The sequence below is a fragment of the Pseudomyrmex gracilis genome, unplaced genomic scaffold (genome assembly GCF_002006095.1).
Source record: "Pseudomyrmex gracilis isolate BER0280 unplaced genomic scaffold, ASM200609v1 scaffold_0, whole genome shotgun sequence".
Taxonomy (NCBI): Eukaryota; Metazoa; Arthropoda; class Insecta; order Hymenoptera; family Formicidae; genus Pseudomyrmex; species Pseudomyrmex gracilis.
The window spans coordinates 1,684,872-1,697,415 of NW_018020584.1; the positions used below are offsets into that span (position 1 = coordinate 1,684,872).

The 12,544-nt window shown below is 35.2% G+C and overlaps 2 protein-coding genes across 3 annotated transcripts; one reads left to right on the plus strand and one right to left on the minus strand.

The window, feature by feature from the left end:
• Window positions 1-3,231: 3,231 nt before the first annotated feature.
• LOC109864057 (protein sarah) lies at window positions 3,232-5,674 on the plus strand. Of its 2 annotated transcripts, none has more exons than XM_020444894.1 (5): window positions 3,232-3,659; window positions 4,129-4,410; window positions 4,475-4,664; window positions 4,771-4,923; window positions 5,006-5,674. In XM_020444894.1, exons 2-5 carry the CDS (start codon window positions 4,156-4,158, stop codon window positions 5,128-5,130), a joined length of 723 nt encoding a protein of 240 aa, XP_020300483.1. In that variant the 5' UTR covers window positions 3,232-3,659; window positions 4,129-4,155; the 3' UTR covers window positions 5,131-5,674. The 2 variants fall into 2 exon arrangements, with proteins under 2 accessions (XP_020300483.1, XP_020300474.1); XM_020444885.1 differs by having other exon boundaries at window positions 3,233-3,659; window positions 4,146-4,410.
• A 1,933-nt stretch (window positions 5,675-7,607) lies between these two features.
• On the minus strand, window positions 7,608-11,801 carry LOC109854512 (cullin-5). Its single transcript, XM_020427712.1, has 11 exons — window positions 11,709-11,801; window positions 11,145-11,351; window positions 10,861-11,037; window positions 10,611-10,752; window positions 10,179-10,493; window positions 9,572-10,047; window positions 9,222-9,485; window positions 8,956-9,111; window positions 8,564-8,844; window positions 8,350-8,473; window positions 7,608-8,267 (listed from the first exon to the last, which is right to left on the minus strand). The coding sequence occupies exons 1-11, from the start codon at window positions 11,709-11,711 to the stop codon at window positions 8,073-8,075; spliced, it is 2,340 nt and encodes a 779-aa protein (XP_020283301.1). The 5' UTR covers window positions 11,712-11,801; the 3' UTR covers window positions 7,608-8,072.
• Window positions 11,802-12,544: the final 743 nt, after the last annotated feature.

Here is a 12,544-nt window from a genome sequence, read left to right on the forward strand (position 1 = left end):
CAAAAAAGGCTAGTTCAAATTTTGCAACCTCTCTTAAGAGATGATAAGGTCATAATTTATATAGATGACATATTGATTCCTACGAAAACAGTGGAAGAAAATTTAACGGCCCTAAGACAAGTACTGTTGATACTTAAAAGTTATAGCTTCGAACTTAATTACAACAAGTGTCACTTCCTTAAAACAAGTATAGAATACTTAGGATATGTGGTTTCTCCCGAAGGTATCACTTTGAGTGAGCGACACGTTAAAGCGGTTAAAAATTTCCCGATTCCAACTAAGACGGTTGAGGTACAAAGGTTCCTCGGACTAACAAATTATTTTCGGAAATTCATTCCGCGGTACGCGGATAAAGCTAAACCTTTAGTAAAGCTATTGCATAAAAATGCGAAGTTCGAGTTTGACGACAGTTGCGTTCATGCTTTTGAATCACTTAAAAACGAGTTGACCACTTATCCGGTGTTACGTTTGTACAATCCTCAGTTAGACACTGAATTGCATACTGACGCAAGTTCGATTGCGCTGGCAGCTATTCTCCTTCAAAAACAAGATACTGGATCGTGGGCTCCGGTAGCTTATTATAGCCAGACTACCAATCAGGCTGAAAAGAATTATCACAGCTTTGAACTTGAGATGTTGGCGGTAGTAAAGTCAATCGAAAGATTTCACATTTATTTATACGGGCTTACTTTTACGGTGGTCACGGACTGCCATGCGTTGGTGTATGCTGTGAATAAAGCACACCTCAATCCACGCGTAGCAAGATGGACCTTGCGTTTGCAGAACTACGGTTTCAAAATACAACACCGAGAAGGGCGTAAAATGTCACACGTGGATGCGTTGAGTCGCGTTAGCGCCTATGTTAATCCGATGCCCTTAGAAAAAGAACTCGAGTACCGGCAATTGCAAGATACTTACCTTAATAATGTCGCACATCAACTAGAAGACTCGGATCATGAAAAGTATGAGTTAATAGAAGGACTTGTTTATAGGAAGGGCAATGACCGACCACGTTTTGTAGTACCCGAGGCCATGACAGGTGATATCATTCGGTTCTATCATAACGAGATGGCACATTGCGGATTTGAAAAAACGTTAGCAGGAATTCAGACAAACTATTGGTTTCCGGCGATGCGTAAAAAAGTTCGCGAGCATATAGATAATTGTGTAAACTGCCTAATAGCAAACTCTGCTGTGAATTCGAGAGAGGGAGAATTACAAATTACAACCAGCCCTAGTAAACCCTTNCAAATACTCCATTCCGATCATCTTGGCCCTTTAACCGAATCATCGGAAGGATTTAAACATGTGCTGTTAATTATTGACGCATTAACTAGATTTACCTGGCTTTTCCCAGTAAAGTCCACGACCTCTAAGGAGACAATAAAACATTTTGTTGCTCTGTTTAACGTGTTCGGTAATCCACACGAAGTGGTTACGGATAGGGGAACGGCTTTTACCTCTCACGAATTCACAACATTCCTGCGGGAAAGAAACACTCATCACAGACAAGTAGCCGTAGCGGCACCATGGTCTAACGGTTTAGTAGAAAGGATCAATAGGTTCCTAAAATCCTCGCTCAAAAAGTTAGTCGAAGATCAGTCATCATGGTCGGATCACCTAAATACTGTACAGTACGTAATTAATAATACTTACCACTCTTCTATTAAGACGACTCCGTCCATGTTACTTCTTGGCTACGACCAACGTGCGCATCCGGATCATGAACTAGTTGATTATCTGAATAAGTTGGCCAAAGTTGAAATAAGTTTCTGTGATGAACGCGAAGCTAGTCGTAGGATAGCAGTTGAAGCAACTGATAAAATTAAGAATTATAATAAGGCCTATTACGATAGTAAACATAAAGTCCCGTCGAAGTATAATCCCGGTGACTATGTCTTAATCAGGGATACGTTGAATAAACCTGGCGAAGACCGAAAACTAAAACCCACATACAAGGGTCCTTACCAAATTGCTAAGGTACTTAACAATAATCGGTATGTAGTATGCGACGTACCAGGGTTTAATGTATCCTCTAGACCATACAACTCAATATTGTCTCCAGACAGAATCAAACCGTGGATCAAAACCGGTTAAAAAACTAAACATTTTGGTATTACTACAATTAGCTCTTAGTGTAACATTATTTAGTTTGTGATTTAAAAAAAAAAAAAAAGAAAGAATCAATCAGTGTAATTGTCATTTAAGTTTGCGTTATTTGTGTTGTTACGAGAAAGGTTTTAGTTTTAAGTTTGTAAACATTCGGGACGAATGCTCGTTCAGGATGGCCGAGCTGTAAGCTTGGAGGTGGTTCCCGCCTTGTAGAGATGGTGGCTCCGCCAAGCGGAACGTGGGGAACTTGTGTATGTCCATCAAGCGGCGAAAGGTGGCGTGCGTGAAAAAGAAGGGAACTCGAGGCTTTTGAACGACTGGTTTCGAGACTTCTTCTCAAAGAGTAGTACAAGACGAAGGAGTTGTAAAAAAGTGTGCTAATAAATAAAAGAGATTCAAGAACGTGTGGCTTCGACGACGTTACCCATCTACTGTCCTTACCAATTCCCGGTCGGGCTGTCGTATCCTGATTTAACCTCTGAGGTCTGGTCTACAAAAGACGTAATACTCAGAGTCGAACCTTGTGGACAAGTTTCGGGCTCTACAAGCGTTTATTGAACACACTGCGTTTCGAGGTAGTTTACAGTATATAATACATATAATACAATATAATATTATAAATATATAATAAATTATATGTATAATATGTATTATTTAATATAGGATTTTTTTGATAAAGATTTGCGGCAGAGTTCGTAGCGGCTGTCATATCGTCAATTTGTGATAACGGAATTGACCAATCTCATAGTTTGATTATAATAAATGATCACGATTGACGCGTAAGGTTGGTTTGGTGTTCTTAAGGGCGGATGTCCCATTGAGCGGAAATCTATAGCGGAACGGAATGTGCGGAACCAGCTCGACCAATCGTAACCATAGAAAAAGCGAAGGAAAGAAAACGGAATGGCTATGATTGGTCGAGCTGGTTCCGCACATTCCGTTCCGCTATATATTTCCGCTCAATGGGACATCGCCCTAAGGCTCGTGGACCTGTTACGCTAGTCCATACGCCATTCTACACAATGACGGGAATTCGAGTCCGCGTACGCTACTGTTTTTCCCCCTCTACTTACGCACACATAGACGGTTCATCCGTGTAACTCGGCGGCGCCGACGGATGACCCTGGCCGCTCAGTCTTCTCTCTGATCATCTCTGATAAAACTAACCCTAAAGCTCGACAAGCGCCGTCTAGATTTCACAAGGAACTAAAACTAGGACCTTATGTTTCCTATCTAAGTTGCTGGCCTCTGGGCATTCGATCGGATCGCGATACGGACAGGACGCGCGAAGCATTTACTGTTCCTGTTGTCGTCGAAAAGTCAACGATGACGTGCGGTTACATTACAATAACAGTGATGAAATAGCGAATGCAGAACGGAACGCGATAGGACTGCTTCTCGAGGATGCTAATACCGGAGCGATGCGATGATTAAGCCCGTTAATATGGAGTAGGCACTTTTCACATAACGAGGTATTCGTGATACGAACGTTTTGAAAACACCCATCAGTGTGTCCGGTCTCTTCGTTGTTAGAGATTGACTCCCAGGTAATAAAAACATTCTATATGTTGTCAGGCGTCATTGAATCTCACGCAATATAAATACTTCAGTAGCATTACTGATAATATTGAGTCGCATATATATATATATATATACATACATTATATATATATATTCACATATATATATATATATATGTATGTACATATATATGGATTATTTTATTCTTTTTTGCTGGTGGCAATATGATATAATAACATTTACATAGTTTATTAAAGTTAGATTTTGTAGCATTACTTTTTAAATTTGTAGTATACATACATATATATGTAAGAGAGTATGTAAAGAAATTCATAATTTTAATAAACATTTAGATAAATGTATAACATTTGATTTGTTTTGTAAATATAAATAAATATAGAAAATTTACTTGTTTACATATACATATCATTAATGTTGATCATTTCAGCCTTAAATTTTTCTCACTAAATTACTCAATATACAATTCTTATCTAGTTTTAAATATATATTAGGAGGAAAAAGATGGAAGAAAAACACTGTAGTAGAAGTCTGATAGAGGAAGGAGAGTCAGAAGAGTCTGAAAATATAATCATTAACGAAGTGGACGGTTTACCAAATCTGCATCCAAATTTTGAACAATTAGAACTTGAATTGGAAAGGGAGAAACATGATACAAATATCAAATCAATTGATGAACTGGTTCATGATGAGGATTTGCCAACTTCTGTAATTGTGACCAATGTGGATCCTCGAGTTTTTAAGGACGACTCCTTAAAGGTAACAAATATTTTTTTCAATTATTGAATGATGAAAAAACTGTCGCGATATCGTGTCTTTATAGCCAGCCATAGAAAAACTGTTCAAACAATTTGGAGAAGATGCAACGTTTCAATACTTTAGATCCTTTAGAAGAATGAGGGTAAACTACAGTTCTCCTAGTGCGGCGGCAAATGCAAGAGTACAATTGCATCAAACACATTTTGGCGAAACAGATATCAATTGTTATTTTGCACAACCGGTAACTCCAATAGGTTCGTGATAGATTAGTTAAAATCAAACATTATATGCTGATACAATTTAAGAAAGAAAAACTTCATGGAAGAGAGTTAATTTTTGCTACTTTTTTTATCTCTACAGATATGGAAGATCAACATCTTCAACCGCCAGCTCTTACCAAACAGTTCCTCATATCCCCTCCTGCTTCTCCGCCAATTGGTTGGGAGCCACATGAGGAAGGGGAGCCGCTCGTTAATCACGACCTATTAGCCGCTATAGCCAATTTATCCACAGGTTATATTTTATATATATATATAAAATAATCTGTGTATACTCGCTTATAGATCCGAATAATATATCCGAAAAATATTAACAGGTGGATCTCACGAATTGCATCCAGGTGGATCGGGACAGCCAGGCATAGTCGTGCACGTTTGCGAGACTGCAAATCCAACGAAAAACGCACCTCGCATTCAACACACGCGATGTCCAGAACATTAATTGCGATGAGTTCATATGCTCCGTAAAGAGAAATTAGATTTGCGTTGGAGAGAACATCTAGAGAGAAACTTTAAATTAGTATTATTACATATACATATATATATATATATATATAAAAGCTGTATTTTTCTCACATAAGAGAATTACGCAGCTGATACTTGTTTAATAAAAAAGATTATGTAAAAAGATAATGGCTCGCAGAGACAACGATAAGGTCTGATTTAAATATTTTTGACGCTTCCCGCGGTTTAGCAGTGGTCTATACACATGCAAATATCAATGATCTATAAATATATCTGTTGTTACATACTGATAAAATATTATATAGCATTCAATTTGTGTTTGTTTGTTGGAGCATGCGATCTTTAATATTTATAATGCAATACTCTCGGGGGTAAGTTCAAGAAATTTCGACAATTTGGCCTATGTCGTTTCTATGTGTTATGCATTAATAAGTGTCTCATTAACTGTATATTATAAAACGAAAAATGTCCAATGTGTCCAAACTAACATTCACTGTGTGTCAAAAAAAAAAAAAAAAAAACCAAACGGAGACCATTGACGTTTTTAAAGATTTCACAATTCTACCTCTCGTTGTTGGTGTGTTATTTGTATTTCTAAACAGCACACGATGTTTAAAGATTATTACATTTATGAATCTACGAACGATATTATTAGTGTTAGAATACCAACAGAATCAAAAAAATCGAAGAGCATTATTTATTCTCGTATTTTTTTTCTTTTTTATTGTATCATCTCTGTGTTTTTAGTTCTTAATTGTGAATGCATGTAAAAAAAAAAAAAATTACGGAAGTATATGGCATTAATATGTATGTGATATGTGTGTATACGAATGTATCATTCTCTAAAAAAAGTATTGTGCGGTCTTTCGTTGTGTGTTTTTTCGTAGGAAGCTAGTCCTATATTAGCTCGAAGACTACGTGCTATCATAAATCTATATCTACTATCTCTTGTTAATGAGGTTTACGAAAACTTATTGTTACTGACTATATGCTCTTTAACGATTAAGTTAGCAGAACTATAAGAGTGATTCAATACGTATGTGATCATATCAGCGATACTGATTTACACACAAACACACACACAGCGGTAATTGTGTATATGTATATACTGTTTCTGTACGTGAAAAACGTATAATTCCTGTTGATGCGAGATTTGCGAGCTGAGAAAAAAGAATTGTTGAATATTTATAAAATACTTTATAGTAACAACTTTATTTTATATAGCGCCGTACGCCGTCTGTATTCTGTATTCTCCCGTCGAGGAAACGGTGTGAAAAAACCTATCCTCGTCTCCTTTAGTTTCAGTGTTTCTTTATCGTGAATTGAAAATCTAAACGAAACGACACGTATTACTACATTAGAAGGAATAATGTACAAATGATTTGTATCAAAGAAGAAGATATATAAATATAAATTATTTTACGTTAAAATTCTGATATATGTATACATTTATATATCTGTCCGGCATGACCGCTATTTGTTTTGCCACAAGGAATTCACTTTTTGTACGTTTCAATGATAAGTAGTCGTCGTATTGTATATATGCATAGAAAATATTGATAATACACATTTGATAATGACGCACTGTACACAATTATGAAATATTTTGTTATTTAATTGATCGAGACTTTTATATCGTTACATTTCTCGTCGTATTTCAGTTATTGAAGTTTATAAAAGCTTTATACATATAACCGTCGTTTTTTTTTTTTACGATTTGCTTAAGTAACTACTTTTTTCTGACTCGATCCGATGATTTCGAATCGTCTGCTTCTATAGATGACGTAGAAATTATTACACATAATATACCACATTCCTATCATTGCTAAAATCAAGTTTGGTGTTGCGAGGTACGCGTGCTTACGCATTAAAATATTGTAGGCCATCAGATGACATTTCTGTCAAGCTTTTAAACATGTATATATTCTGAAAAATGAGAATCACGATCTTCGAACAGTCCAGTTCGCAAATTTGATCATAAAAGCTTAGAGCTAAAATCAAGAATGTAACACAAAAAATATGAAGGAATTCTTCACAGTTCATATCTATAATTCAGTGATAATGAATCACTAAATTAATCCGTTTGTGTAAAACATTATACAGTATGCATATATTCGAGTATACGTAATTTTTTTTATTATTTATTGATTGAATTTATTATGCAATGTTAAAATGTGTATATGTACACACACATACATGCACCATCTTTTGGATTTGTGCAAGGATTTATCGATGTTCCTTAGTGCCAAATTGTTGCATGTCGCCCGCTGTGTAACAAAATTTCTATTTATTACAAATTCGAGTAACGGAATTTGAATAAATAAATATATATACATATATATTTATTCAAATATATATATATATATATATATTTATATATATATATATATATATATACACAGTTTTTAAAAGCATCTTTTAGCAAAGCATAAATAATTGAAACAGCGGTGCTAATTTTTTTTTTTTTTTCATTTAATCCGGTTTTTTTAATCTAATTAAAGTAATCTAGAGAATGAGAGATATAAATGACAAATGCTATTCTCATTGTAGTACAATACTGTACATTGTACACAAGTTCTTATTATTGCGACACTCCACTTTTTTTTTTTCTATACATTTCATTTTATTCATAATAATCGGGCAGTTGTCTCGGGAGGAAGCAGTATAAAATTTACTCTACCGACACGCGTTTTGTGTCAAGATTCTAATTGAGAGAAGGATCGCTACTCTCTGCACTGTATTACAAAAAAACGAAGGTAAAACATAATCACGCGGTATAGCGAATCGAATATATATGTACATATATATCCTCGCACGTATGAGAAAACCGAACGTTCTTTTGTGTTTATAAAAATATAATATTAACCATAGCTCGAGAGGGAGAACAATCTTGTATGTATATAAAAAAAAAATTCCGTGTTATGCCATATACACAAATGTATTAATGTCATCGTCGTGCCTGCGAATATATTTATGTTCAATGAGCCATTCGATCTGTTCCTTTATCATCTTTTTGCTTGGTAAAAACATATTTTTCAGTATGTCCACAAGTTCCGTTTGCAATTGCGCATTTGTGATCTTTTTGCGCATCTTCAAAATTTTAATGATAGCTTCCTGCAGTGAGAAAACATAAGAATTATACATTGTATATTTTGTTTAACCAAATTAGATGTTACTTAAAACTTGCACAACGTACTTGTACTCGTAATATTCTGAGCTGTACAATAGACTGGTTGTCTTCTTCTCTGCTACGTTCCGTTGACAATTGAAGACGTCCTATTAAGTTGATTTTTCCCCGTTTTTGCATTTTGCCGTTTTTCCTAATAGTGAAATATCGTATTTGTCAATTACCTTATAGCATACGGATTACGTAATACTTCTTACAGATATGAGAAATAGAAGATACTAACACAATAGCGAATTCTTGATTCACCCAAAATCTCGTGTCGTTCGCAAAATCTTTTGGAGTAGCCGCATGCGGCTCCACCAAAAGGAGTTGCCGTTTCAACTTCGGGAAGGCACACAGAGACCACAGAGTTCGTCTCAGTTCGGGATCCGGAAGCTCGGTGGCCAATCGGAGATTCTCGTATGAGATCTTTTCGTTGGGTCTTTGATTCCAAGCAAATAAAACTGCCATTTGAAATGTAGTCACGTCTATGTCAAAACGTCCTACTTTATTTGCAAATGTTATCTGAAATATTAGACATTATCAAAACGCTGCGTTAAGAAAAGAAGTCAAGATTGATACATATTTTTTGTAGTAGTTAAATGAATATAATTTTGTGGAAAATATATATCGTACCGTTCCATTCGACATGTGATGGTGCCATTGCAATTTCCTTCCGCTATGTTTCTTTTTGTAAAATTCTTCAACCTCGGGAATATAATCTTCCAATTGAAGCGGTAAACTCACGGTGACTCGCTCACTACCTCTTGCCCATGCGCCCGCATTGAGAATCTGCGATTATTTTTTAGATACGCATATAAATTAGAAACACACATCTTCGCATATAATATTGCGCGTTTTTTTAATTTTTTTTTTTTAATAGCGATTTTGTGCAGAACTACCTTAATATTTATGCTATCTGCAATTGCGGCACGACACTGCTCCTTGAACTGCTGATTCAAATCCTGAGATACCTTAATGTCTTGGAACATACGGGCTAATTTATTAACAAAGTCGGCAGGCATACCGACTTCGCGAAGCATGTCTACCATGTTCTCTTCCTTTTCCGAATCTGTGGTCGTGTCTAATATTAACCGTCTAGTTAAATGTGCCTTGTGATAACGCATAAATACGTCTTTGTTCTGAACGTATTTCAACACCAACAACTGAAACAATATGACGATATAGAGAAAAATTTTATCAGAGATGTTTGACTGTTGAATTAATACGGATACAACTTCATTGTACTGACCACATCTTTCAATTTACTTTCGATTTCGTCAGTAGTTAGTTTTTTACTGAGAGGCGTTTTTCTAAGAAGCATATCACAGAAATTCGCGAGGAGTTCCGGACACTTCGACTCGGCTAATCCGTTATTATTAGTAATAGGTCTATTGTTTAAAACAGACGTGCCACCGATGCCAGAACTCTGTCGAGTAGGCAATTCTAACTTAAACACTGAGGCGTCATTGACTACGAGCTTATAAGCTTTGTCGCGTGCTGTAAGAAACCGCGGATCATCATCGAACGCCTCTTTAACGAGCGTCGAAAATCTATGGAATAGCTCTAACAGTCTTTCTACATATTTCTCGGAATCTTGGGTAATAACATCTACAGCTGCCATCATATCTGCCAGACCCGCGCTCGCGATATGGTCTTCGAGATTTTTCAACATCGGACCAACGCCATCGGGCACTCTGTCCATTAACTTCAGCATGAGACGAAGTTCTGCAATTATTTGTTCTTGTTAACGATTTTCTGACGATATCATAAAAGAGATTTATTATATATATATATATACATATATTCAAGTCGCTACGCGAGCCAAATATGTAATTAGCAGCGACTGTGATACTCACTATCAGTTTGATTGTGTTGAATCATTCGTGGGCACTCCGCGAGTATAGCGGGTGTAAAGGTCGCGACCAACACTTTGACACAACAGTCCGTTAATCGCTGCATACTCGCGGTGTTTGGCTCAAGATATTTCTGAGCGCGCAATTCTTCTTCTCTCAATTTTGCATCGGCATAACGCATGTAATTTTCTACACCATGTTTGGATAAGTATTCTGGTGCTTTTACCCAATAAAATGCCTCTGTAGCTTGCACGTATGCCGCTTCAAAATTTTCCCTATATATCTGAAGCTTATCCACTGGGTTTGAACACAAGTTTACTAAAATATGATATTATTACATTATTAAAGAGAAAAATAAACATTACATATAAATTCAATAAATAAAAAGAAAAAAATTAAATAAACATCCTTTATTTATCGTGCAGTGTTCTTTACCATAAGATTCTCTGACACCGATAACAAGCTGGGAATCAAATGCTTCACCATTCCGTTCAGCTCGCACTAATCTCATAGCAGCATCCTGAAGTCTTTGTTTTATTTCATTGAATATACTTTGGTTCCAACTATCCAACATTAGCTACATACAAAAAAAATAGATTACATAAAACTATTTTTTTTTTTTTTTTTTTTTTTAATCACACATAAAAAAAGTTTGTTACTTAACCTTTTCTAATAATTTTGTTACCTTTCTAACAATATCATCTGGTTGATTTCTTTTGTGAGTGGTGCCAGTTTTTCCTGCAAGATACGTTTCTAATTGTCTAAATGGTGTTGGTAGATAGTTACATTGAGTAAAAAATTTCCTCCATTCAGCTATATATGCTTTTAGTAAAGCTTGTTCTTCTTGATGTGCTAAAACTCTCTGTATAAAATTATAATGTGTAATATCTCTTGATATCTCAGTAATTTAAAATACATAAATAATATTGAAAGTAAAATCTCGGCACATATGTGAATTGTTTTCCTTGCCTGCTGAGCTTGTTGTATAAAATCCATTATATCTTCTTTTAAAGCATCGCGTAATTTTGGTGGCCCTTTATCATCCCACAAACACACATGGACTGAATAAAATAAATCCTGCCATTCTGTTTGCGTAACTGCCTCTTGCTTGAGTAGTTTCAATATGATTGGTCGCATATATGGCCATTTATCCTCAAAAGTAAACTGTGCCTTGTCCTATAAATGTGAGTAAAATGCATTGAGAAAGAAGATAACAAATAATAAATGTTAGTTTATTAATAGACAAGATTTGCAGTGACAAAAGTAAAAGAGTTAAAAACATGAAAGTGAATGTTTGATCAATATTCAACGCGAATTCGATTGATAATTCAATTATCTAATATAAACTTCGAACACGATAAATTACAAAAGTTACGTTCTTCAAACTTCGGAAATATCGGAAATGGATTTAAATCTTAATATGATGTGTGTGGCATTTGTTTGTGATGCAATTGTTTATTGTTGCAGTTCGAAACAATGTCAATTTTCATAAGTTAATGAAAATCATATTTTGACAAAATAAACGATATTCACCATGTTTTACAGCAGTAACTTGTTTATTCACCGTTCACTTAACCTTCAACATCACCGCAGTCGCAAATTTTTGACATGCAAGACTATATACAGCGGGATCCACACCAGTGTTGTTGCGAAGTCGCGTTTTCGCGTATGCGCACTGTACAGCCAATTAGATTCCCATAAAAGCTGTGTTTTGGCGCATGCGCCTTTAAATGTAGCATTACTGCCGTACTAACTCCGACATTATTAAGATTCTGTAAAGACNCAAATAATTTTTCATGATTAACACGTGGAGTATGTTTTAATACTATTTGTTTAGGTTTTTAATAACATTTAAATGAAAAAATATTAAGAAGATAGGATTTAAAAACAATAGAAATAACATTTAATTTAATATTTTATTTGGCAGAAATCACGTATACCAACATTTGTTGCAAAGATAAGGNAAAGTGCCAAAAACCTTACCAGTATTCAAAAAAACAAAAATACATTTTTATTTTAACAAAACTGAATATTTAAGTAATGTAATAATATATAACAGAATATAAAGAATATAATATAAAATATAGTAAGTTATAAGAGAAATTATTATAAATAACTACAAAGAATATTTACAATTATATACATAAACAATTACATTATATTATATTATCAGAAAGAAACCTGAGAGCGGCCATCCTAATGTAAATTTTTACGACGGTTTCAGCCGCTGGTTTTAGCCGTATTTCCACAAAAGTGGAACTCAAAGGCCGTTCTACATTAAACGCAAGTCGCAGATCTCGTCGAATTGACCAATTGCAGAGTCAAATCAGCCAATCGACCAACGTGATTGATCAGTTCCACGAGACCTG

Excerpts from the sequence above, each read along its gene's own strand:
- LOC109864057 (XM_020444894.1), top strand. The coding sequence starts at position 4,156 with ATGGAAGAAAAACACTGTAGTAGAAGTCTGATAGAGGAAGGAGAGTCA. Across the intron at positions 4,411-4,474 it reads TTAAGGACGACTCCTTAAAG|CCAGCCATAGAAAAACTGTT; the intron begins GTAACAAATATT and ends GTGTCTTTATAG. Across the intron at positions 4,665-4,770 it reads ACAACCGGTAACTCCAATAG|ATATGGAAGATCAACATCTT; the intron begins GTTCGTGATAGA and ends TTATCTCTACAG.
- LOC109854512 (XM_020427712.1), bottom strand. Across the intron at positions 11,038-11,144 it reads TTATACAACAAGCTCAGCAG|AGAGTTTTAGCACATCAAGA; the intron begins GCAAGGAAAACA and ends AATTTTATACAG. Across the intron at positions 10,048-10,178 it reads TCAACACAATCAAACTGATA|AACTTCGTCTCATGCTGAAG; the intron begins GTGAGTATCACA and ends AAATAATTGCAG.